The sequence below is a fragment of the Pongo abelii genome, chromosome 13 (assembly GCF_028885655.2).
Source record: "Pongo abelii isolate AG06213 chromosome 13, NHGRI_mPonAbe1-v2.0_pri, whole genome shotgun sequence".
NCBI lineage: Eukaryota > Metazoa > Chordata > Mammalia > Primates > Hominidae > Pongo > Pongo abelii.
Genome location: NC_071998.2, coordinates 121986622 through 122011963, shown reverse-complemented (window position 1 = coordinate 122011963; position 25342 = coordinate 121986622). Strand labels below are relative to the sequence as shown.

The following is a 25342-nucleotide window of genomic DNA, read 5'->3' as shown; positions in this document are numbered from 1 at the left end:
CTGAGGCACAGAGATATTAATTGACTTGCCCAAGATCACACAGCTAGTGAATGGCAGAGTGGAGTTTCAGACCCAGATCATTGGCCTCTATCTAGAATCTTCTATTACTGGAGGTCTTAGACCATGCAATAAGGCAAGAAAAAGAAACAAAAGACATCCCAATTAGGATGGAACAGGTAAAAGTGTTTTTATTCACTGGTAACATGATCGTGTGCTTAGAAAGTCCTAAGAAACGTACAAAAAAGTACAGGAATGAATAAGTGAGTTTTGCTAGGTTGAAAAATACAAGGTCAGTATACAGTGCCGGGCTACACTGCATCCCTATGGGAGATGCAGAAAGCCCTTTGGACTGAATCTGCAGGCTGACCAGGAGGTGATGTGGCCTAATAGTCACAGGCATGGCTTCTGGGGTCAGACATTTGAAGGGAACCCTACTCTGCCACTCACTGAATGAGTGATGTGGCAAATTATTTACTCTCTCTATGCCTCTGTTTTCTTGTACTTCAAATGGACATTGATTAAAAGAGCATTGGGGGAAAAGACTGGGGGGGTAGTATCCACTTGTGGGTTTGTGAGGAGGATTTCTGGAACTCATGTGTTTAAAGCCCTAAGCCCGGCTGGACTCATGCCTATAATCCCAGCACTTTGGGAGGCCAAGGCGTGTGGATCACCTGAGGTCAGGAGTTCAAGACAAGCCTGACCAACATGGTGAAACCCCATCTCTACTAAAAATACAAAAAATTAGCCAGGTGTGCTGGCGGGTGCTTGTAATCCCAGCTACTCGGGAGGCTGAGGCAGGAGAATCGCTTGAACCCAGAGGCAGAGGTTGCAGTGAGCCACTGCACTCCAGCCTATGCAACAAAAGCGAAGCTCCATCTCAAAAATTAAAAAATAAATCCCCAAGCCCAGCGCTGGCCCACAGAAACTGCCATGGCTGTGTTTGCATGTCTTTGATTAGGGGGGCTGCAATCTCAGGAAAGGGGCCTTAGGCCTCTGCTGGAAATGCAAGCAAAGAGGTTAGGCTTTTCAGCATCATGCCTCCCTCCAGCGTGCAAACCACAAGTCACATCCTTCCACCCTGGTATCCCAGGCCCTGGCACCTGGGGCAGCAAACTTCTGTGGAAACAGATCTGTGGGCAAACCAGAGGCACCTTGGTCTGCAGTTACAACCAGCTACCACCAAGTGGGTTCTGGAGCCTGGGATGGGGATCCTGGGATCTGTTAGCTGAGACTTCACAGGACAGAATGACCCACAGAGAACAATTTCGGTTTTTGTTCAAGGGCCTCACTGACCTCTCTGAGGTCTGACTCTGGGAGGCCCTACTTCAGGAAGCCAGAATTATTTCCTGGGAGTCTCAACATGTGGGCAGGAAAAGCACCGGCCATTTCACCCCTTGGCATCCAAGGGAGGGGGACTCAGGACAGATAGGCTTTGGTCAAGGGGACAAAAGGCCTGGATGGGGGCTGCATGGGAGGGGGGAATGCAGGGGCCACCGGAGGCATTGGGAGCCTAATGGTGGGGTGTCAAAGGAGAAGCGAGGTTTCAGTGGGAGGAGAACCAAAGGTGACTTCCCCCACTGGCCTGAGGGAGTGAACCCCAGATGGGGCCTGCAAGTGAACTCATCAGGTGTCCAACCCTGCCTGTGCCCCCATTTCCAGGGTCCAGGACAAATCCCTCAAAGTGTGGGGGTCTTTAGGAGTACACCCTTGAAGTTCCAAGTGGGGCTCGGCTGTGTGTCCAAGTGTGAATTCCCAAGTGTCTGCAGGTGCACATGTGTGCACACGTGTGCTGGATGAAGATGCAGAGTTGTACTTGTGGGATGCCAGGAAACCACACACCCAGTGGGTTGGACAATGACACCCTCATGGCTGGTGTATGCTGGAGCACAGGTGTGAATTCACACTTCCCTGCACGCACCTCCTTCCTGGAGAGGAGAGGCGAGCCTGGCCCTATAGGAACCATGAAGCCCTCTGGCTTTAACTTGAGGTCTTCCTGCTCCCTGGTCTTCTTCAAGAGGGTCTGGAAATGGGTGCCCAGAACATTTGGAGAGTCTAGGCATTGGGAGGGCACTTGGTGGCCATCTTGGCCCATTCCCACTGGCTGGTTGAACTCCTTCGAGTTGGCCATTAAAATGAAAAAAAAAAAAAAAGTAAATATTTGGGAGAAGTTACAAAGTAAGGCACTGATGTTTGAGCCAGCTGGAAACCGGGAGAAATCTGCCCAGCCCCTTTCAAGATTTCCAGTTGCTTTGCACTGTGGCCCATCTCACTGAGATCTGACACCCCAGTTGTGACAGAGAGAATTTTCCTGTACACACCAGTAAGTGGAACAACTCTTACCCACCCCTTTCCAGCTTCTAGACACTTTCTATATTTCCTTCATACAGACAAAAGTGTCCATCCATTCAGATGCTAAATGATAAATGTTCCAAGTAATTTTTATTTTAGAATACAAGAGAGGTACAAATGTATTTACAGTTGTACATATACAATCAAATAATAATATATCACAGTTTTGTAAATATCATTTTAGATAAATATTTACAAGGTTAAAGTGACCATTTTCTGGAAGTAGAACACGGTTTCTTGAAAACTCTATACATTTTATACTTTTCATTAATATTATAGTTTCTTTATTTTACAAAACGCCCTGCGGGAATCCTGGTAAATGACTGCAAGGTATGAGAGGCGACACCAGAGGGCGCGCATGGCCCGAATTTGAGGAAACTTGGGCCGGGACCGAGGGAAGTGTGGGCAGAAGGGGCGGAACTCCCGGGACTGGGCACAGCTCGGAAGCGCTTCCTGGCCACAGAAGCCACCTTCACCTCTCGGGCAGCGGTTCCAGTCTTGCCCTCCTCTCGCTGGAGTGCGTGTGTTGGAAGGGGTTGGGGGAACTTTCGCCTTCTCAGGCACGATGTCACAGCTGAAGGGGAGGGGTCATTGGTCCAACTCCCTCATTTTACAGATGGGGAAACTGAGGCCCAAAGAGATGCAGGGTCTTGCTCGGGGTCCTACAGAGGATGTCCGTTGTGCCTCCACTCTCAACGTGCCTGGTGCACTGCAAAGAGCTCCTTCCTCATCCATCCCCAGGAGCCAGGTTTGGGGATAAGTTGGCCTAAAGAAGAGAAGGGCCCAGAAGAGGCAGGTCTCTCCGGGTCTCTTCCGGCTGCCGATGGACCCCAGTGGCCCGCACCTGTCAAGGTTGCGTAAGGACTCCCGACACTTCAGGACACCAGTCCCAGGGGCCGGAAGAGGAGATGGCGCCCCCACAACCCCCGCGCCCGGCCGCACCCGGACAAAGAGGTCGGCCTCCCTTCATTCCGAAGCACGGGACTCTCGGTGGCGGAGGAGGGGACTCCCCTTCCTCTGCTGAGGGGCCCTCGGGGGCTCTAAGTCCGCTCTCCTGCCACTCACGAGGGGGATGCCGGCCTGGGCGCCCGGCTCTACAGCAGCAGGGAGACTCGGGGGCGAGGCCAGGCAGGGGGACCCCTTCCCAGAGGGGGCGGCCGAGCAGCCGCACCAGCTGCGTGGCCTGGGTGAGGGACGCCGCCCTCAGTGTCCTCATCTGCGACACAGGCCAAGGCGGGGGTGCCTGAGGTCCGCCTCCGGGGCGCAACCCCAGGGCGCGGGGCTCCGCGGCGGCGCCGGGCCGGGGTTTGGGGCGGGAGGGCGAGTCGCGCTGCGGGGCCGGGGTGCCGGGGTGCCGGGGGCCCAGGAGCGCGCGGGGCCCGGCGGGGGCGCGGGCGCGCTCACAGCACCATGGCCGGCAGGTGGTGCGCGGCGGCGGCGGCGGCGGCGGCGGCGGCGAGCGCGGGCGCGTGTGCGTGCGGGGCGGGCAGCGCGGGCGAGTGCGCCTGCAGCGCGGTGCTGGGCGGCCGGTGCCGCGCGCTCTTCTGGTGGGCGCGCAGGCCGGCCAGCTGCGAGTAGGCGCTCTGGCACACCTGGCACTTGTAGGGGCGCTCGCCCGTGTGCAGGCGCACGTGGTTGCGCAGCGTGGACGACTGGCTGAAGCGGCGGTTGCAAAAGCGGCACACGAAGGGCTTGTCCAGCGTGTGGATGCGCATGTGCGAGCGCAGGTTGCTGCGCGAGTTGAAGCCGCGGTGGCAGATGACGCATCGCATGCGGCCCGCGGGGCCCGCCGCCGAGTCCGCCGGGTGGAAGTCCTCTGGCCGCGGGGCGGGGCGGGGGAAGGGAGACGGAGAAGGGGAGAGAGCAGCCCCGTTAGAACCGGCGCCCCGCGACCCGGGCCCTCAGCGCCCCCCGCCCGGGGCCCGTCCGTCCTTGAGGGTGGGTGCTGCTTGGACGGTGGCAGACGGACGGGAGGGACAGCGAAGGGTACCCCGGCTGGGGGGTCCAATAGGAGTTGGACTCCCGATCGCGATGCGAGACCTCGGGGACTTAGCGACTCAGCCTAGCTAAACCTCACCTTTCTCATCTGTAAAATGGAAACCTAGCACTGCCTCTTCGGGCGTACGATTGCCCGAGAGGATGAGAAAAGACGTCTATGGAAGGTCTCCGACCTGCCTTAGCCAGTGCCTGAGAGGTGCCTGGATTGGAGCAGGCCTTCCGTAAAGGGGAGCAACTGTGATGACCCCCGCCCCCAAACCATTCATTAACTCATCCCACAAACATTTACTGAATGCCTACTCTGTACCATGGAACTGCGCCTCGGTTTTCTCCTTCCTGAAATGGAGATAATACTAGAGTCGCCCTCATAAGCCTAGTAAGGATCAGCGAAAAAATATTTTTTTTTTTTTTTTTTTTTTTTAGACAGAGTCTCCCTCTGTCGCCAGGCTGGAGTGCAGTGGCGCGATCTCGGCTCACTGCAGCCTCCGCGTCCTGGGTTCAAGTGATTCTCCTGCCTCAGCTTCCCTAGTAGCTGGGACTACAGGTTTGCACCACCACGCCCAGCTAATTTTTGTATTTTTAGTAGAGACGGGGTTTCACCATGTTGGCCAGGATGGTCTCGATCTCTTGACCTCGTGATCTGCCCACCTCAGCCTCCTAAAGTACTGGGATTACAGCCACAGCGCCCGGCCAAAAAGATTTTATTTTATTTTTTTGAAACAGGGTCTGGATCTGTCACACAGGCTGGAGTGCAGTGGTGCCGTCTCAGCTCACTGTAGCCTTGACCTCCCGGGTTCAAGCTATCCTCCCACCTCAGCCTCCCAGGCAGCTGGGACCACAGGCTTGTGCCAGCACACCTGGCTAACTTTTAAATTTTTTTGTAGAGATGGGGTCTTGCTGTGTTGGCCAGGCTGGTCTGGAATTCCTGGGCTCAAGCGATCCTCCTGCCTCTGCCTCCCAAAGTGCTGGGATTACAGGCATGAGCCACCATGCCCGGCCTAGAGAAATGAATGTCTGTAAAACATCAGCTGCAGAGCAAGGACTTAATAAACAGTAGCTCACCAGCTCAGGTTCATCCTCCAAAAATAAGGACCACTGACCACGATGCTTCATGCCTATAATCCCAGCACTTTGGGAGGCAGAGGCAGGAGGATCGCTTGAGCCCAGGAGTTCCAGACCATCTGGGCAACATGGCGAGACCCCATCTCTACAATAAATTTAAAAAATTAGCCAGGTGTGGTGGTGCACGACTGTGGTCCCAGCTACCTGGGAGGCTGAGATGGGAGGATAGCTTGAGCCCGGGTGGTTGAGGCTGTAGTGAACCAAGATAGTGCCACTGCACTCCAGCCTGGGTGACAGAGAGAGACTCTGTCTCAAAAATAAATTAAATAAAATAAAAATATGGATAATCAAATTTCACAGGCCAGGTGCCTTGGCTTATGCCTGTAATCTCAGCACTTTGGGAGGCCGAAGTGGGCAGATCGCTTGAGGTCAGGAGTTCGAGACTAGCTTGGCCAACATAACAAAACCCCATCTCTACTACAAATGCAAAGATTAGCTGGGCATGGTGGCACAGGCCTGTAATCCCAACTACTTGGGAGGCTAAGGCAGAAGAATTGCTTGAACCTGGGAGGCAGAGGTTGCAATGAGCCAAGATCGCACCACTGCATTCCAGCCTGGGTGACAGAGTGAAACTCAGTATCAAAAAAAAAAAAAAAAAAGCAAGAAAGAAAAAGAAAAAAAAATACACAGAGGTTTTATGAAGACCCAGTGGGATGATATCTGCCAAAGGTTTAGCCCAATTCTTGGCAAGAAACAGTTGTCGAGCAAATGGTCTCTGCTGTGATGGGCAGCGGCCCCCCCCACACACACACAGGCACAGTCTGTCCTGCCTTCCTTCAACAGGCTTATACGGAGCATCTACTCTGTGCCAGGCCCTGCACCAGACATCATCGACAGGGCAAGGAAATATACAGGTTGTCAGAACCAGAAGGGAACTTAGAGATTATCTTGCCTAGGACCTTCCCTTTCCAGATGAGGAAACTGAGGCACAGGGCATTTCCAAGATTGCACAGCAGAACTAGAACTCAATCCAGGCTCCTGCTGCCCAGCTCCTTCCTCCTCCTGTCACACCTCATTGCCTCTCTGGTCTCCACCACATACCCCCCAGACAGTCTATTCTGGCCAGGAAGCAGGAGGCCCATCTCCCACCCATGCCCGGCCCACGCGGCAGCTCCAGGGGCATCAGCCTCCTTGGACCTGTATGTTTTATCTGCTCAATGCTGCCAGACATTGAACCAAGGTCCCTAGAGGCCAAGAGCTTCTCTGCCTCTCTCATTCTCTCTCCTCTCCCTGGGCTCCCCTCTCCATTGTGTCTGTGTCTCAGTGGCCCCATGGGGAACACCTACCATGCTTGTTCTTTTTCTGGTCCTCCTCTAGCCCGGGCACACCAGGGATCCCCAGGAAGGTGTTGTGTGAGTTTCCGTACCACACCAGCAGTTCCTGGTCAGGCGGGATCATCTGCAGGGAAGAAGGCAAGAGGAAGTCAGGGAGGCCGCAGCTGGGAGGTGAGAGTTGGGGGTCTCTGAGCACCCCTTCACAGCCAGGAGACCTGGACCCAGTCTCAGCCCTGAGAAAGCCACACAGGCCCATTTCCACTGAGCTGTCCCGGCAAGCTGCACAAACACGGAAGGCCCTGGGGTGTCGAGCCCCTCTGTCCCCCTCTCCCTGCCCAGGCCATCTCTGTCCAAGCTCCAGCCACAGGAGCGCTTCCAAGCTGACAGCACCAGAGTGGACGCCTCACAGCAAGCAGAAGTAACGAAAGATGGAAAACTAGAAACCTTTTCAATTCTTACCCAGGGGAAATAGAGTCAGCTAGCCCCTGGGGCTGCAGGGCTGAGCCAGATGTTTCCAAGAAGTGTGGGCTGTGGTGCACCCTAGGGTACTTGGCTACACCCTGAGGGGATAATGTTCTGGAAACATCTCTTATCCAAAGCTCCCATAGGCACCCCACATCACAGGTACTTCCCGACCAAGCACAGGGCTCTGAGTGTCTCTGTGCACACGGCAGATGCTAAAAAAGAAGCATTCGGATGGATGAACACCTCCACCTCAGGAAACATTGGGGTACACTGTCTTACACAGGGTCCAGTTCACCGCGTCCTAGGTCAATGACAGAGAACCCCACAAATGACGCTGGGGCTCTACTGCTCTCGGGGAGGACCTGCCCCAGGCTCATGGCAAAGGATGTTGGTCAGAGGGTTTTGCAGTGATGATCCAGGGAGGTGTACTGGGCCTGCTCCTGGGATGGCACTGATCATAAATGCCACACACTCCAGGATATCCCAAGGAGCCTGCCAGACGTCTCATGGAAGCCAGTTACCCTTCCCAAGTGGGGAAGCTCCAGGCCCTAGCCAGGCAGGGCGTATGATAGAAGGGACATCCTATCACTCTCCCGAGGCCTGGACCCCAGAAGTGCTGGCCTTGGCACCTGCCCCTGGGGGCCACTATCTGATGTGCCCAGAGAAACCCAGACACCCCCAGGCAACAGCTGGTTTGTTTTCCTGGCGGGTCCTTTTTTAGTTGAAGCACAAAAAATCACATGGGATTCCATCTAGAGGTGACTGAAACTGGCCGGGACCCCGCGTTGGCTTCTGTGGTCAGAGACAAGGCCCCCTCTGTGTCTGTTTGGTTCAGCCTGCAGAGCCCACACTCAGAACTCTGGTGTTCACTACATCTTCCTTCCTCTGGTCAGAGCCTGGAAGACCCTCAGACAATTGCAGCAAGCTCTGCTCACCCCTGAAAAGAAGGGAAAGTGGAGGTCGGGCGTGGTGGCTCATGCCTGTAATCCTAGCACTTTGGGAGGCTGAGGCGAGTGGATTACTTCAGGCCTGGAGTTTGAGACTAGCCTGGGCAACATAGCAAAACCCTGTCTCTACAAAAAAATAGAAAAATTAGCCAGGCGTGGTGGCGCACGCCTGTAGTCCCAGCTACTTGGGAGGCTGAGGCAGAACTGCTTGAACCCAGGAGGCAGAGGTTGCAGTAAGCCGAGATTGCACCACTACACTCCAGCCTGGGTGACCACTCCAGTCTGGGTGACAGAGCAAGACCCTGTCTCAAGGGGAAAAAAAAAGAAGAAGGGGAGGTCGAAGGAGAAGGGGTGGGAAGAGGAGGGTGTGAGGGGGCTTAGGTGACAGCCATCCTCCTGAGACTCAGCCTGGAGTCACCACATCCATTTCCACATGCCTGCATGGTTCACGGGGCATCATGGCGAGCCTTAGGGTCAGTAAATGATGAGAAGCCAATGTGGAAACATGAAGTGCAGTCCCAGAAGCCACAGAAAGTTAGACGGTGCCTCCGAGAAAGTGGACAGATTAGAATGTGGCACCACAGCAAGATCCCTGGTGACCTCTCTGCTCATTCACAATAATGGCCATTGTCCAGGAGGCCAGCAGCTCAGAGGTGGAGGCCCCTGCTGGAAAGGGGCAGAGAAGAAAGAGGTTCTGATTTGGGTTTTTTTTTTTTGTATTTTACATTTTTAAAAATTCTACTTTTTTTCCAGACCTCACCAGGATGGAAGAGGTTTTGTGAACCTCCCAGAAAAGCAGATGATGGAATTGAAATATTTAACATGAATTAATTGTGAAGGAAGTCTGTCTATGAGATGGTGCAGATGAGCCCTCTGTCACCAGGTCCATGTGTGACCTTAGGCAAGTCACTTTGCCTTTCTGTGTTCCTCAAATGAGGGGGTCAGGGAACACGGTCCCTGAGTTTCCCCCAACTCTAAGACTCTGGTTGTAAGTCACCTCCAACATTGTCCTGACCCTTGGTTTCCAGTCTTGGATGAAACCGGACACGTTGATGTCATGGTTCTTCCAAAGCAATCAGCACCCTCCCCCAGACCACTGAACATGCCCCACAGGGGGTTCCTGCTCAGTCTGGAGTCAGACATGTTGGGATCCACTAGGGCTCCCCATCTGCGGAGCAAGTGACCTTGGGCAAGTTGCCTCACGTCTTGGGGCCTGTTTCCTCACATTGCCTTGGCCTCACTGAGTGGTTTTTGGGGTGCAATGGAGCATATGCATAAAGCTCTTTGCATAATCGAGACATGGAAGCGCCAGTGATTGTTTTTCCTGGAGCTCGCCAACCTCTCAGAGAAGCTGGCAGCGGTTTCTGGTGCATCCAAGTCCCTGCAGGAGTGCTCGCTGAGCCAGCAGAGTTGTAGAGGCCGCTGGTTCAGTGGAAGCCCAGAGTGACCAGGGTTCTGCCTTCAGTGTCCAGCAAGAGCACAGGCTGGGCCCGAATGCTCCAAGGACACCAGCCCCATGCAGGTACCCCCACTTCCCAGCCCCATCTCTCCCAGAAGGGAAACCAACTCCTCCAGCACAGATGTGGGATGAGATGGGAGGCTCAGCAAGCCCCCAGCTGAACTCCACCTCCAGGCTCCAGGCCTGGGGGTCATCAAATACTAAGTCAACACCAATCTTTTAATTTTAATTGAAAACAACTATTATTAAATATAAATACAGTGACAGTAGGCCGGGTGCAGTGGCTCATGCCTGTAATCCCAGCACTTTGGGAGGCTGAGGCAGGCAGATCACTTGAGGTCAGGAGTTTGAGACCAGCCTGGCCAACATGGTGAAACCCCGTCTCTACCAAAAATACAAAAATTAGCCGGGCGTGGTGGTGGGCGCCTGTAATCCCACCTGCTCAGGAGGCTGAGGCAGGGGAATCGCCTGAACTTGGGAGGTGGAGGTTGCAGTGAGCTGAGATCATGCCACTGCCCTCCTGTCTGGCCAACAAAGTGAAACTCCATCTCAAAAAATAAATAAATAAAATAAGAACTCTGATGGCGACTATTGCAGTATAAGGGTGAGTCATTTATTTACTAAGAATGCTTTTAATGTACTAAAATTAATTTTGCTAATGAATTTAAAAATTAAAACAGCGATGCAGACATATGGACCAAATTGTATAAACATATAACATGGTATGAAATGAGAAGTCACTCTTTGCCACTCTGGATGCCAGCCACTGTCGCTGGTTTGCTGTTTATCTTTCCTCAGAAGGGTTTGCCTTTTCGAGACTATTTTAAAATGCTGACTTAAAGTTCATGGAGAGTAGCATGATGCCATCTACATCATGCCTCTGACTTTTTAAAAAATAATGGCACATATTACTTCTATACACACACACACATACACACACACACACAAATTATTTTTTAAAAGCAAGAAAATCAGTTAAGAAGAGCCTACAGGTTGGGTGCAGTGGCTCTCACCTGTAATCCCAGCATTTTGAGAGGCCGAGGTGGGTAGATCACTTGAGGCCAGGGGTTCAAGACCAGCCTGGCCAACATGGTGAAACCCTGTTTCTACTAAAAATACAAAAATTGGGCCGGGCACAGTGGCTCACGCCTGTAATCCCAGCACTTTGGGAGGCCGAGGCGAGCAGATAACGAGGTCAGGAGTTCGAGATCAGCCTGGCTAACACAGTGAAACCCTGTCTCTACTAAAAATACAAAAATTAGCTGGGTATGGTGGCATGTACCTGTAGTCCCAGCTACTTGGGAGGCTGAGGCAGGAGAATCTCTTGAACCTGGGAGGCAGAGGTTGCAGTAGGCTGAGATGGCTCCATTGCACTCCAGCCTGGGATGCAGAGCAAGACTCTGTCTCAAAAAAAAAAAAAAAAAAAAAAAAAAAAAAAAAAAAAAAAAAGAAAGAAAAGAAAAAGAAAAAATAATGGCCAGGCTCGGTGGCTCAGGCCTGTAATCTCAGCTCTTTTGGGAGGCCAAGGAGGGCGAATCACCTGAGGTTGGGAGTTCAAAACCAGCCTGACCAACATGGAGAAACCCTGTGTCTACTTAAAATACAAAATTAGCCGGGAGTGGTGGCGCATGCCTGTAATCTCAGCTACTCAGGAGGCTGAGGCAGGAGAATCACTTGAATTCAGGAGGCAGAGGTTGCGGTGAGCCAAGATGGCATCATTGCACTCCAGCCTGGGCAACAAGAGCGAAACTCTGTCTCAAAAAAAAAAAAAAAAAAAATTAGCCGGGAGTGGTGGCACGTCCCTGTACTCCCATCTAGTCAGGTGGCTGAGGCACGAGAATTGTTTAATCACCTGAACCCAGGAGGTGGAGGTTGCAGTGAGCTGAGCACTCCAGCCTCAGAGACAGAGCGAGATTGTCTCCAAAAGAAAAAAAAAAGAGGCTGCTGGAATTGAGAATGACACACATTTCCAGACAGCTAGAAGCCAGCAGCCCCACCTGCCCAGAGACTGGGAACTGGGAGTCTTTCTCAGCCCTTTTGTGCCCCGTGCCCAGGCCTCTGGTGTCTGCCTGCTCCCAGGCACCCGCCATCAACAAACTTCTACTATCAAACCCAGGAAACCCAGGAACCTGCAGCTTCTTCCTTGGAACCCTGGGATCACTGTGCAGAGGCTCCCGGGGTCCCGCCAGCTGACCACCTGGATGCAAAGAACAGCCACCGTGCCCTCTAGGCCCCCTCGGCGGCACTCTTTACTGCTGAGACTCAGGCCTGGCCTGGCTGGCTGGGGCTCTCTGCTGGGGCTCGGAGAAGCAGGATCAGCTGGTCGTTCACTTTTCTGGGGAGCAGGGATAGGCTCAGGACACAAAACAAACAAAGCAATTCCCAAAGGAACTGAGTCCTGTACCACAAAAACAACATCAGCAAAACTCTGGAATACCAGCGCCTGAGTCTCTTTTGACAAATGGACATGCCCTGTCAACGTGCTTCTCTGGGCCCCATCAGCCCAGAAGGTCTGTCCTGCCCCACTTCCTGAATTTTTATTATAAATTGGAAATGACAGAATTTTTGGTTTGTTTCCCTGCTGTAAATTCACGTCCTGCCACTGAACATGCTCCCAGGAGACTGCAAATACCCTCCCATTCTCCACAGGGTCTGAAGCCCCAATGTAAAAGGATCTCAATGTCATCTGAACAAACATCAATTTCCATTGTACCACAGATGTCCCGACACACCAATTAATAGAGTTCCAGCAAATAGATATTGGCCAGGGAGGCCACATGGCATGGTGACTCAGCACTCCAGCTCAGGGCTCGGACGGGCCTAGGTTCCCATCACAGCTCAGCAACTTCCTGTAATCTCCGTAACATTTCAGTTTCACCATCATAAAAATGAGGATAGTAACAGAGAGCAGCACCCCGAGGGCTGAGCAGATTCTATTTTTTAATAGTTGCTGGCCAGGTGCAGTGGCTCATGCCTGTAATCCCAGCACTTTGGGAGGCTGAGGCGGGCAGATCGCTTGAGGTCAGGAGTCCGAGACCAGCCTGGCCAACATGGGGAAATCTACTAAAAATACAAAAATTAGCCAGGTGTGGTGGCACACGCCTGTAATCTCAGCTGCTTGGGAGGCAGGAGAATTGCTTGAATCCGGGAGGCAGGGGTTACAGTGAGCCAAGATTGCACCATTGCACTCCAGCCTAGACGACAGAGTAAGACTCCATCTCAAAAAAATAATAATAAAAAAGTTGCTAAGACCCTTTTATTCCTTCAACATTTAGTGGCCACTTGCTATGTGCTAGGCACTTTCTGGAACTATCATTTTAGGCACCTGAAGTTATAGTAAATTCTGTGACTGGAATAAGCCAGGAGGTTCCCCAGGGGTCACATCAGTGGATCCAGCCAGATGCATGCCCTGCTGGGGAGCCTCCACTGACCGCCTGGGCTCTAAAGCCCCTTTGCCTTTGTCTCTGTTGAGAAGGCTGCTATTCTGTATTTATGGAAAGTTTTAGAGCAGCAATAGTATATTCTGCTTATTGAATAAAGATGTTCCTTCCTATTTTTGGCAAGTAGTGGGTTACCGTTATGAACTATGAGTGGCAGTTCTAAGTGGCAGAAAGTTTAAGAAAACATCACAGCAGAGGTCCTTCTCCTTGGCTAACTCACCCACACGCACAGAATAAACAGCCGATTGGTTCCCGAGTCGTCCAGGGATTGGCCTGGGGAACAGCAGTATCTTCCGGTCTAGCCCAGAAGGGCTGCTTGAGCTCTGGGCCTCGGCCTCATCTTGAGGGTGGCCACATACACCCAGACACACAATTTATCTGGTAAGTGGAATCTGACATTGTGACAAAATGGTTTGAGAAATCTGCCACCACAAAAAATGTATCCACTTTAAAAGTAAAATGGGTGGCATTTTGTTTCCTTGTCATTCACGCAGACAGCCCCTTCTTAGAAGTCTTGCTAACTCTGTAAAAGCACTGATAGCCAAATTGGTGGATCTGTCAATATCACATATGTGATATAGTGTGTGTGTGTGTGTGTGTTTCCTGATCCTCTTTTTTTGTTGTTGTTGTTGTTGAGACAGAGTCTCACTTTGTCACCCAGGCTGGAGTGCAATGCTACTGATAGTTCACTACAACCTCCGCCTCCTGGGTTCAAGCAATGCTGCCTCAGCCTCTGGAGTAGCTGGGATTACAGGCACCCGCCACCATGCCTGGCTAATTTTTGTATTTTTAGTAAAGACGGGGTTTCACCATGTTGGCCAGGCTGGTCTTGAACTCCTGACCTCAGGTGATTTGTCCACTTCATCCTCTGAAAATGCTGGGATTACAGGCGTGAGCCACCATGCCCTGCCTGATCCTCTTTTTTCAACTTAAATTCATGATCAAATGTAGATGACCATTTTTCCTAATCCTATAAACTCAGATGCTTCCCTGAAGATATTCTTCAGCCTCCTTGCCTTCAGACTGAATTTCTATCTAAATGTCTATTCATGTTTCCTGACTTTGTTTGGCTTCTAGCTGGTATGACCTGCACAGCGAGATGAGACTCAGGCCCCCACATCTGCCTCAGCCTGGAGCCCTCTTGCCAAAATGATGTAGGCGTTTCTGGTCTGTCTCTTGTGTTCACACGTGTGGGTATGTGTGTGCATGTGGGGTTGGTGAGGGGATGGGTTGGAGCCCTCCATCACATCTGTATCAGGATGGCTGGGAAAGAGGGTATGAAGGTGAAGATGTGTGTGACAGAGGGTGGTGGTGTGAGGATCTGGGAGGGTGCCTTCTGTTATATGTGGGGTTCAGCTACACTGGAAGCCAATTTTAGGATGTGGTGGCCCAGCCAGATGGTCAAGGAGCCACCTCTGTCCTGGGCCTGGGCTACCTTCAGTCCTCTCTGCACCCTGCCCCACGGCCGTCTTACCTCACTTGAAACCCAATTCAGGAACCGCTCAGCTTTTTCTTATCCTCCACCTCCTGCTCCTCCAAGCACCACCCCTCAGCTGGGACCCAGGCTAGGCCGCCTGCTGTCACCTCTGGGATAGTCTCTGGGGCCTTGTTATTCAGGGACAACCAACGAACCCATCCCAGAAGCTACTAGGCCCTGGCACCCCCAGGGGTCTTAGAAAGAGCTTCAGGGTCTGAGTCCTGGGGAGAAAATGGAACATGGACTAAAGGTCGGTCACTCTCTGCTCCTCCAGAACACCCAAAAATCTCCATCAAGCCCTAGCCCCAAGGGGAGCAGAGAAGTGTGGTGGGAAGCACCTGACCGCCTCTGCACAGCACTTGCTACCAGCCTACCCCCAGCAGCCTGTGGGTAGCTTCCCTCTACTCCTGGGCCAGATTTCCCGCCAAAGGACACTATCCAGGGAGGGTCCCAGTGTGGACCTGCCCGGGCGACCATGTCTCTGCTTGGTTTGCACCCTCAGCCACTGACCAGATACCTGGATCTTTTCTGCCTCTGCCCAAGCACTGCCCTACCAGGAAGCCCTCCTCTTCCCACCCTCCTCTGAACCTTCCTGGCTCAGCCTCACCCCTGCCACACCACAGGAAGTGTTATTTACCTGTTATCTTTTTGGTTTTTTTTTTTGAGATGGAGTGTCGCTCTGTTGCCCAGGCTGGAGTGCAGTGGCGCCATCTCGGCTCACTGCAAGCTCCGCCTCCCGGGTTCATGCCATTCTCCTGCCTCAGCCTCCCGAATAGCTGGGACTACAGAGGCCCGCCACCACACCCGGCTAATTTTTTGTATTTTTTAGTAGAGATGGGGTTTCACCGTGTTAGCCAGGATGGTCTTGATCTCCTGGCCTCGTGATCTGCCCACCTCGGCCTCCCAAAGTACTGGGATTACAGGCGTGAGCCACCGTGCCGAGCCTTTTTTTTTGAGATGGAGTCTCACTGTGTCACCCAGGCTGGAGTGCAGTGGCACCATCTCGGCTCACTGCAAGCTCTGCCTCCTGGGTTCACGTCATTCTCCTGCCTCAGCTTCCGGAGTAGCTGGGACTACAGGCGCCCACTACCATACCCGGCTAATTTTTTGTATTTTTAGTAGAGATGGGGTTTCACCATGTTAGCCAGGATGATCTCGATCTCCTGACCTCACGATCCGCCTGCCTCAGCCTCCCAAATTGCTGGCATTACAGGCATGAGCCACGGCGCCCAGCCCCTAATTTTTGTATTTTTATTAGACATGAGGTCTCATCATGTTGGCCAGGCTGGTCTCGAACTCCTGACCTCAGGCAATTCACTCACCTCAGCCTCCCAAAGTGCTGGGATTACAGGCATAAGCCACCGTGTTCAGCCTGTTACCTGGCCCTGTCTGTCTCCTCTGAGAAGGCTCAGGAAGCGCAGCTATTAGTGCTAACACTCCCCCCAGATGGCCTGCAAAACCCCCAAGTCTGCTGCCACCAAGGGAGACCTGGTTTTCTGGTCTGTAAACTGTAAATAATCACAGAATCCTCCTCCTGGGGCCGTGTGGGGATTAAATACCATACTGCATATCCAGCATCTGGGAGAAGCCTGACACATGGGGAGCCATCGCTGAGTCTGGAGTCATGAGCCGTAAGCCACTGGTGCCCATGCATGCAGAATGAGGGCCATCAGACAGCTAAACGGCTGCAGACACACACCCTCTCTCCCACCCCAACGCATTCCCTGGGCTGCCTCTCCCTATCTTGCTTCTCTGTGTCTCTGTGACCCCTGAACCTCAGGAAACTGTCAGCCAACATCCAGGGACCTCACTATTGAGATGCTCGTGACATTCCCAATGGCATCAAGTTGAGAGCTCCATCATTTCTGATCTGCAGCAGAAAGCTTCGCATGGAGGTCACACACCTGGAGAGCAGGATATGTGGAGACCACCTGTCTGCCACAGCCCCATGGCCTGCGCAGAGCCATCGAGGCCAGTGTCAGCTCCCCTCTGTCCACTGTGGTTCCTGGACACCGCTGCCCTGCACACCTCCCCCCGCCGGGTTCACGGGCTGGTCCCTAGACAACAGTGCACACACACACACACCTCAATGGCCTTGTAGAAGATGCTGGTGCCGATCTGGACCACCTCCAGGTTCTGCTCCTGTTCGTTACGTGCACACTTGATGTAGGTCATCCAGCTCCGGTGGTCCTCCTGGCTGGCATCGATGAAGTAGCGCACCGTGCCATCCTCATTGAACACCTGGGCACAGATGGATCAAGGACCAGGTAAGGCAGGGCTATGCCATGTGTACCATCTTCCAGGCACATCCACACACACACTCTCCATCCTCACAACAGCCCCAGGAAGTGGATAAAGCTTCATTTTCCCACTGAGGAAAGGAAGGCTGGAGAGGTGCAGGGACTTGCCTGAAGCTAGCCGGCTGGAAGTGGCCCACAGGGGATCAGTCTCCAGGGCCCTATGGGCTGACCATGATACACGCTCCTGTTGCCGTGTCCTCCCTACCCCCAGAAGAAAAGGGTCTCCAAGGGATCACTGCCCAGACAAAGTGGCTCTGAGCTCTCTCAAGGGATGCAGAGGTGCTCCCCATGGCACTGGGAACATCAGCCAGGGCCTCAGAGAGGGAGGATCCTGGAGTCCAGGGAGGGAGGGCTGGGTCACTATGGCACTCCAGCTTAGCCTAAACCCCTTCACGGGAGCTGCCAAGGTCACTCGGAGGTCAAACTGGACCCCAACTTCCTGACCCAGCAACTGGAGAAGGTGGTTAGTGGCCTAGCCCTCCAGAGGAGGGAGAAGATGAGGTCAAGAGAGGCCTCTAGGCCATCCCCCAGTTCTATCAAGTTGGGCTTCTCCAGGGTCCGCCAGGAGGCGGCTGGAGTGGGGGAGCGGGCAAAGGAATGGGATTAGGAAGGGTGTGCACCAGTCTGGCCTCAGTGGGTTTCTCGTTCTGCAAGGTTAGGAGGAAGCACAGGGGTGGCCCTCCCTGGCACTGGCACTGTGATGGGTGGAAAGGCCTAGAATGGAAGCCTCTTGGAGCTTCCTTTTCCCTCTGTGAAAAGGGAACAGTAAGGCATGGGCTACTGAGGTCATCCGTGACTGCAGGCTGGGGACACAGAAGCTGACTCAACGCCAGCTCAGCCACGGTCATCGTGAATGTCATTCTGCTTTCACCAGGCATTCTCCTTTCCAGCCCCACCTCACCCCCAGCCCAGGACTGGCCTTGAGGGGCTTCCCAGGCTGCTTCCGGGGCCAGGGAAAGAATGTAAGTGGCTGGGAGGAGGCCTGGAGGGATGGCGCGTGGGGACCCTGGGCAAGCGACCTGACTGCTTTGGGTCTCAGTGCCCTCATCTGCGAAGTGGAGCCAACCACAGTCCTGCTCTGCCGGGGTGTCCGGAGGAAGGGGGGTCGGATTTTCGGCACGGGTTGGGAGAAGCCTAGAGGCGGGGTGAGCTCCAGGCTCGGGCGGCTTAGAGTCCCGACTCAGGGGGCGTCCAGGCCGGGAGTGTCCGCTGCTCTCAGCCTGGGTGGAAGCGGCGACGGCCGGACGCCCGAGTCCCACCCGGGGCCAGCGCCCCTCGCCGGCCCCTGCGCCCCTCTGCCCCAGCCCGCGCGTACCTCCCACATCAGGTTGTTGTTCTTGCAGATGTCCACGTGCTCCGGTGCGATCACGCGGCCGGTGAAGGGGCCCATCTCGGTTCCCGCCTTGATCCACGTCTTGGAGAAGATGCCGAGGCCCTCGCCAGGGATGGAGCTCTGAGCGATGATCACCTCCGCTGGCAGCACCAGGCTGGACAGCTTCTGCACTTCTGCGGCGGCGGGGCCAGGAAAACCGGTCAGAGCCCGAGGCAGCCGAGGCCCGGCCCTTCCTTCCCCGCCGGGACCCCGGCTTCGGTCCTGACCAGACCGGCCAAACCCAAGTCGGCCCCAAATCCAGAGAAGCCACCCGGGTGTTGGGGGCAGTCGGATGTGCGGAGGCTCAACGACCTCTCCTCTGTTTGCAACCTGGGGACCCTCCGTGCCCTGGAAAGCGAGTGGTGCGTTGGGGATCATTTTTAGAAGCGGGTTTTTAGTCTCTCCGCGAATTCTCAAAGCATTCACAACTTCTTCCATCCTCTGCCCCGGATAAGTTTAAGAATTAATGAGCCAACAGCAGCTAGCGGTTTTATGCACGGGGAAACTGAGGCCAGATCCTGCAAGGAGGTGAAGGCCAACCGGAGACTCTTTCGCCTAGTCGGGTTCCGGGAGCCCACTGTGCGTCCAGGCTCTGGGCACTGGCAGAGGAGCCGAGCCGTGATCAGCGCTGGGGACAGACCTCTGGCTGGCAGGTGTTGGAGGTGCCAAAGAAGCACCGGCAGCAGCTGGCCAGGCTCTGCGCTCGCTGTGTGACCCCGGGCGCGCCCCAGTCCCTCTCTGCTCCCAGGCCCTGGGGTGCCAGGGAGGGCGGCGCCCGGGCTCAGACAAACCCCGATGTCGTCTCTCTGGGCGGGGAGGAGCCGCGGCGGCCCCCAGCTCCTCGAAGGTTCCCCTGTCGGGCCTCTGCGGCCGGGCTGGGAGCGGCGAGGCGCACAGGGGCGGCCTCCGTGTCTTACAAGGTTCCCCTCTAAGCTACCTGGGAAAATACCCGGCGAGCGGGCCGGCTGAAAGGGGGGGTTAAACGGTGTCCATTGCGGCGCGGCCGGCAATTTGTCACGCTGTTAAAGTGATCGCATTCATTCGGCTCCATTCGAAAGAAATTGCTAATTCTAAATTCATTAGCCCTGGAAGAATGCTGTAGCAGTAAATTGTAGCTCAATGCGGAGGGGACTTGTTTAAAAGGGGCCGAGGAATTCCCCTTACAAAAAGGGGGGATTAGATGGTTGACATAGCGTGAATGGAAGTGGAATTAGTCTTCACGGTAAATTAAGAGAGGAACAGAAATCGTAAACGGGGAAAAGAGGGCGACGCGCAGAGATGCCAGAGCCAGGGAAAGATATTGTTTGCGGGTTGATGAATGAGGAATAAGAACTTGAGACATCTTAAAGAAAAGAAACTTTTCTCGCTCTCTCTTTCTCTCCCTCGCTCTCCCCGCGGTTTTTCTCCCCGCCCGCCCTCCCTCCACCCCCTCCCCAGCCCCGGCTGCCTTTTAAAGTTCTTGGTTTAAGTGGGAACTTTCGCAGGTCCAGCCCAAGTTAACTAAATGAATTTAAAACCCCTTCTTTTTGAGTCAACTGCTATTACACGCCTAGTAAGGCTGTAAATGCCGGGAACCCGCCAGCTCAAGCGATGGAGGGGAAGGGAGGGGCCTGCGTGGGCGACGGGGCCGAGCGACGGGGTCGCCGGGGTCGGTCCTTGAGCCGTCTGGGCTGCGGAGCTGCCCCGCGCCCCACCTCGGCTTGGTGGCTCGCGTCCTGGTTTGGCCCATGGGGAAACTGAGGTGCACCGAGCGCCGGGAGAGCCCAGGTTGGCGCAAGCAGCAGCGAGGCCGGGTATCCCAGCCGCGCCTTGCGCATCGCCAGGACGGGAATGGAGGTCGCCGGGAGGAGGGATTGCGCCGGGTCTCGACGGCTGGACTCACCGCCGGAGAAGGACTGCGCCAGCACCTCGGCGGTGAAGGCCGTCTTGGGGCTGGCGTGGTGGCTCTTGTCCTCGAAGAGCTGCTCCCCGAGCACGTTGCGCCAGCGGCCGTACAGGAAGCTGTGCAGGATGTCGGAGGTGATAACCTCAGCCAGCGCCAATCCCGGCGCCTTCAGCCCGGTCTTGAGCACCAGGGCCTCAGCCGGGAGCACGGAGCCCATCATGGGCGGCCCGGAGCTCCCCGGCGCCGGGGGACGGCCGGGCCGACGGGGGAGGTGGGCGGGCGAGAGGGGAGCCCAAGGGGCCAGAGGAGAGGGCTGCGATGGAGAAGGAACCAGAGCAGGGGGAGGACGGAGAGGAGGAGGACGTAGGAGGGAGCGGGAGGTGAGGGGGCGACTGGGAGGAAAGTGAACGAGGAGGAGAGAGGAAGAGAGATGGTGAAATCTGTAGAGATGGCAAAGGCGGCGCGAGGGTGGAGAGACGCGGGTGGAGGCGGAGGCGGGTGCGGGGGGTGCGGGGTGGGTGAGAGGCGGGTGGTTGCAGGGAAGCGGCAGCAAGGGGCTCTCAGACGCGCGCTAGCCTCTCGCACACTCGGCCGGGGCCGTCTTCCCCTTGGCAAAATCTCAGCGCCTTTATAGGAGCCGCAGTGACCCTCCTAATTGGTTATTAATGACCCCCTGACGTCGGAGGACAGACTTGTTGTACCCGGCCGGGCTCCAGGAACCTTCGTCGCGAGAGCGCGAGGGGCGGGGGCGCGCGAACCGCTCCAAATAGCCCCCCTCCACTCCTCCCTCCCCTTCCTGGTCCTTCCTTCCCCCTCCTGTTTTTTCTTCTCTCCCCGTGGGAAGCGCCGGGCAGGGAGGGGGGCTCAGCCGGCTCTGAGGAGAGGAGGGGACGGAGAAGGGGAGGGGGTGCGGCGAGGCTCGCTAGGACTCCAGGGACCAGGCTAGACAAGAGGGGACGCCTGGCTTCGGGCCCCGCGCTCCCCTCAGGCCTGATGCATGCTCACCGGCCTGGCCCAGCCCGGCGTTCACCTTTCCTCTGCTGCCCGGGCTGGCCGGCCCAGCCCTGCACCGCTCTCCCTCCCTGGCCAGGGCCCGCGTCCTCTTCCCTCCCCGGGCCGCCACAGTCGCCCCGAGCTCGCGCGCAGCCCCAGTTGCCACGCGGATCCCCAGCTCAGACTGCGCTGCTGAAGCCGGCGCTTCGCTTCAAACGGGCCGCACCAAGTCGCTCGCTGTGCGCAGTCGGGTGCGAAACTCCTCCGCGGGCTCACGGGGCTGCCGAGGCGGGGTCGCAGCCGCCGTCGGGGCTGGGGCTGGTGCCTGCCTGAGACGGCTTCATGGGCGGCCAGGCTCCCGGCCCTTGCGGGGCCGGGTCGGGTGTCGAGACGGGCGCACTGGAAGCCTGTCTCTGGGAAAAGAATTTCCTACGGGATATAGGGGGATTGAAAGGGGTCCCGAGACCGTTCCTAGGTGGGAGCAGGCGTGCCTGAGAGCGAAGTCCCTCAGAAACTGCAGGCAGCTCCACGACAGGCCTCAGTGCGGGTTCAGCTTGCGGCTCGGCTTTCGGGCTCCTTGCTGAGCTGCAACCTCGGGAAGCCGGTGGCGTTGCGGCGCCCCTTCCTTCTTGCCTCCTAGTTCTTTCTTTCTCCTCTGCCTCTGTCTTCTTTCCCTTCCTCCCCTCTATTCCTCCTGCTCATCATCCCAGGAGTAGACTTGCTTTGCGGCGGTTTCGAGGCACCTCGGAGCCCAGCGATCCCCTCTTCCGAAGCAGGTAGCTGCTGAGCCCGGCGGAAGGCCCCCGCTTCCTGCAGGCTTCGCAGCTCCCCAGTGTCAGCCTCAAGCCTCGGACCCCAGGCCCTGACATGTTGGGTGAGGGAGCTCACCCCACCTGCCGCACTTCTGGCTCCCATCACGAGGCTACAATTTCAGATGCCGCTAACAGAGGTGCCTGGACCCTCTCGGCGTAGGTCAGGCTCACGGATTAGTCTCCGCTGGACTGTGTGCGCTCCCTAGACCTTCTCCGCAGCGCGGAGGACTTGGGTGGAAGAACAGCGAGCTGACTGCCCATAAGCAGACCCATAAGGACCCTGTCCAAACGACTGTTGGCATAGACGCCCCTCCACCACCCGGACGCGCCTTGGCTAAGAGGGTCTCACACCTGGCGTCCAGACTCCAGACCCCTGGTCCCCAGTCCTTGCCAGTAGTCTCCGGCATCCCCCGTCCCCGTTGGGACGCAAAGGGAGGAAGGCGGCGGTAGCTGGCCTTCAGACCCTGCGCCCGGGTCCGCCCGAGGCTGGAGCCCAAGGAAGGGCACACCTGGCAGAAGGCAGGACGGTTGGGCAGGGCGCCAGCAGAGGGCAGCGATGCTGAGGAGGGAGGTGGGTTAGGGTCTCCGAACCCTCCAGTCATTTTCCGACGCAGCCGGCGGGTCACATTGGCTCCCTGGCCAGAGCTCGAGTCTGAGGGGGCGTATGGAGTCCGATGGCTCCTGCAGGGGAGCCTCACCGGCGCCTACTTCTTGGCTTCTAGGAAGACCTAGGTGGAGAGGACAAAGTGCTAGCAGCGAGGGAGACGACGTCGGGGAGCGCTGCCAGGAGCCAAGCGCTGCGGCAGCTCCCAAGCCCCGAAAGCGACCTCAGTTCCTCCAGGAAACCAAAGGGGGATAAGGACTGCTGTGTGTCCTGTGGACTGCCCCTTTCCTCTCTGGGCCTCAGTGTCCCTGTCTGTGCAATGGTTTGAGCTGGACTTTGTGAACTGAGGTTTCTTTGCTTGGTCTCACTTTGGGTAAGATCACTTTCCCCCACGACAACCCCGAGGATTTTACCCTCTCCAGGGCCACGTCCCACTGCGGGAAGCCCTCAGGTCTGTGCATCCTCCGTGCTGGGGTGCAGCGTTTGGGTCCTGAACCCCGGCTTAGAGTCAGAGGCTTGGATTCCGCTGGCGCAGTGACCACGGGCTCGGACTGCGGCCAGGGAGTCCCATTCCTGTTCTCCGGACCCGCAAGCCCGGGGAGCAGTGCTGGGAGCCGGGCAGAAGCGGAGCCCAGAACGGCCTCCCAGCTGGTGCGCCCAGATCTCCACCGCGCTCACATTTTGTGCTTCTGGTCTAGCCGCAAACCCACCTGGACCCCCGCCCGGGGAAAAAGGAGCCTGTAGGTAGCGCCCAGTCTCAAGGTGCATTGAAATAGGGAGCAAGACCCTGTGCTCGCATCTCCCCGGGAGGAGATTTCGAGGGGAAACATTCCGGGTTTTCCCAGCGGATGACTCGTGTTATTTTGTCATTTTCCGCGGGGCCCAGGCGCGGAATGTGCTCGCGCAAAAGCCCCCTCCCCTCGGCCGGGCCTGAGCTCGCAGGCGCGGTCGCCCCCCTCGCCCGCTGGCCGCCACTTGGCGATCTCTTTAATATTCATGGGCGTTAATAGAGAGGCCCCCAGTATATCGGTCCATTGTGGGCGGCTCGTAGGATTTGAATAGGCCTCGGCCCCCTTTCTTCGGCGCGGCTTCCCGAGGGGCCGGGCCAGGAGTGAATGGCCCCGCTTCCCGCTCCGCGCCCCCTCCCCTTTTCAGGGAGAACATCTTTATCCTCATCGCCGCTGCCGCCGCCGCCCGGGCCCCCATTCACGCGGCCCCGGCTCCGGGCGGAACGAATCAATTTGCCGCGGCTCTTCGGAGGTCATCCTCGCCGCCCGGGTGCCCCCTTCCCCTGAGCCCACGGGAGTGGAGAGAGGGCCGCTGAGGCAGGCCGACGGCCCCACGGAGGGACATTGAAGGGAAAGTGGAGGAGAAGAGCAGGGGCGACTCGGAGGGGTGGCTGGGCCGGGGCGGGCAAGACAGGCTCAGGGCCTGGCAGCGGCCCGGGGTTGGCTAATTTCTACTTGTTGCCCCGCGCAGGGCGGAGCGCCGAGGGGAAGGAGGCCGCGGCCCAAGCCCGGAGGTCCGTCCGGCCTCCCCTCGAGGCACCAGCGCGCGTCCCTTCGGCCCGGCTGAGGCACCTATGAGACCGGGGGCGTGTGGAACAGCCCAGGGTCCCGCACGACGCTTTCGTTCTCGCCGGTGCGCCGGGGCTCAGCTCCGGGACAGCCAGGTCCCGACAGTGCGCTTCAGGCGGACGCTCGGAGGGGCGGCCGGCTTCGCGGCTCCTGCGCCCTTGCTCTGGGGCCCCGGCCTGGGTGCGGGGGAGGGGGGTGCGAGTCGGTCAGGCGGGGCCAAAGCGCACGGGTGCCCGCCCCGCCCGCCCCGCCGGCCCTCAGAGGCGCAGAAAGAAGCCCATTGTCCGCCGAGAAATACATTTTTGGGGGCCGAGTGAAAGCCCGTCTTTCTTTTGAACTTTAGAAGAAAGTCTCCTGTTCTCGCTCCTCGGAGGGAGAGATTTGTCCCCCCTCCTGGGAGCTCCGCGCGCCTCCTCCTCCCGAAACATCTGCCGGGGGAAAATCCACCCTGGAGGGCAGATCGCGCTCGCTTTAAGCCTGGCGAACTCATTAAAAAGATATTAGCGGCGGGGGCAGGTCCCGCGCAGGTATCGATCGGCCAGAATGAGCCCGAGGAAGAAAAGGCGAAGAATGCGCCCGCGCCGCGCCCAGACGCCCACCCGCCCCGCCCAGCCCCCGCGCCCCAGCCCCGCACAGGGAGAGGGGCCCCCGCGCCGCCTCGCACTGTCTGTGAGTCCCGCGGCCCGCAGTCCAGCCGCCCCCACCCGGGGTCCTCGGCACAGCCCCTCGGCAACCCTCCCCTGCCGGTGCTGAGCTCCGGCCTGGCTTCCCCCCCGCGCAGGTCCCGTCCGCTCCGCTCCTCCGCCCGCTGCCATCGCGCGCCCAGCATCCGCGTCTCTCTTCTCCCCCTCTCCTTCTCTTCCTCCTTCCCCAGCGCTCCCCTCTTTCGCTGGAGCTCCGACCCCCTCTCCAGCTTCTCACACCCTCTCCGCTTCCTCCTCGCAAGTCTCTCTCTGGCTTTCTGAGCCTCAATCTTTCTTGTTCCCATTATCTCAGTGGCCCAGGAAATTCCTTCCTCGCTTGGGGCCCGCGCCGCTCCCCGCCCCCCACCCCCTGTTCCCCGTAGGACGGTTCAGGGCTCCAGGGCGCCCCCGCCGGCGCGTACAAAGGCGCGGCGGGCTGCCGAGGCGGGTGGGGGCGAGGCCGAAAAACACGGTTTCAACAGACGTGACTCGGGGCCGGGCCTGCGCGGGGCTGCCGGCGGAGTGGCGGCCTCGGCGCAGTGAATGGGGACAGCCGCCCCCTCTCCCACCCCACCCCTGTCCCCG

At 56.9% G+C, this 25342-nt stretch overlaps 1 protein-coding gene across 1 annotated transcript; it reads right to left on the bottom strand.

Moving 5' to 3' along the window:
* Nucleotides 1–2403: 2403 nt before the first annotated feature.
* PRDM12 (PR/SET domain 12) lies at nucleotides 2404–21250 on the bottom strand. The gene is made up of 5 exons (XM_024252622.3): nucleotides 20086–21250; nucleotides 18147–18337; nucleotides 16617–16772; nucleotides 6756–6867; nucleotides 2404–4165 (listed from the first exon to the last, which is right to left on the bottom strand). The coding sequence occupies exons 1-5, from the start codon at nucleotides 20306–20308 to the stop codon at nucleotides 3750–3752; spliced, it is 1098 nt and encodes a 365-aa protein (XP_024108390.1). The 5' UTR covers nucleotides 20309–21250; the 3' UTR covers nucleotides 2404–3749.
* Nucleotides 21251–25342: the final 4092 nt, after the last annotated feature.

Excerpts from the sequence above, each read along its gene's own strand:
- PRDM12 (XM_024252622.3), bottom strand. The coding sequence starts at position 20,308 with ATGATGGGCTCCGTGCTCCCGGCTGAGGCCCTGGTGCTCAAGACCGGG. Across the intron at positions 16,773-18,146 it reads ACAACAACCTGATGTGGGAG|GTGTTCAATGAGGATGGCAC; the intron begins GTACGCGCGGGC and ends ATCTGTGCCCAG. Across the intron at positions 4,166-6,755 it reads CCAGAAAAAGAACAAGCATG|AGGACTTCCACCCGGCGGAC; the intron begins GTAGGTGTTCCC and ends CCCCGCGGCCAG.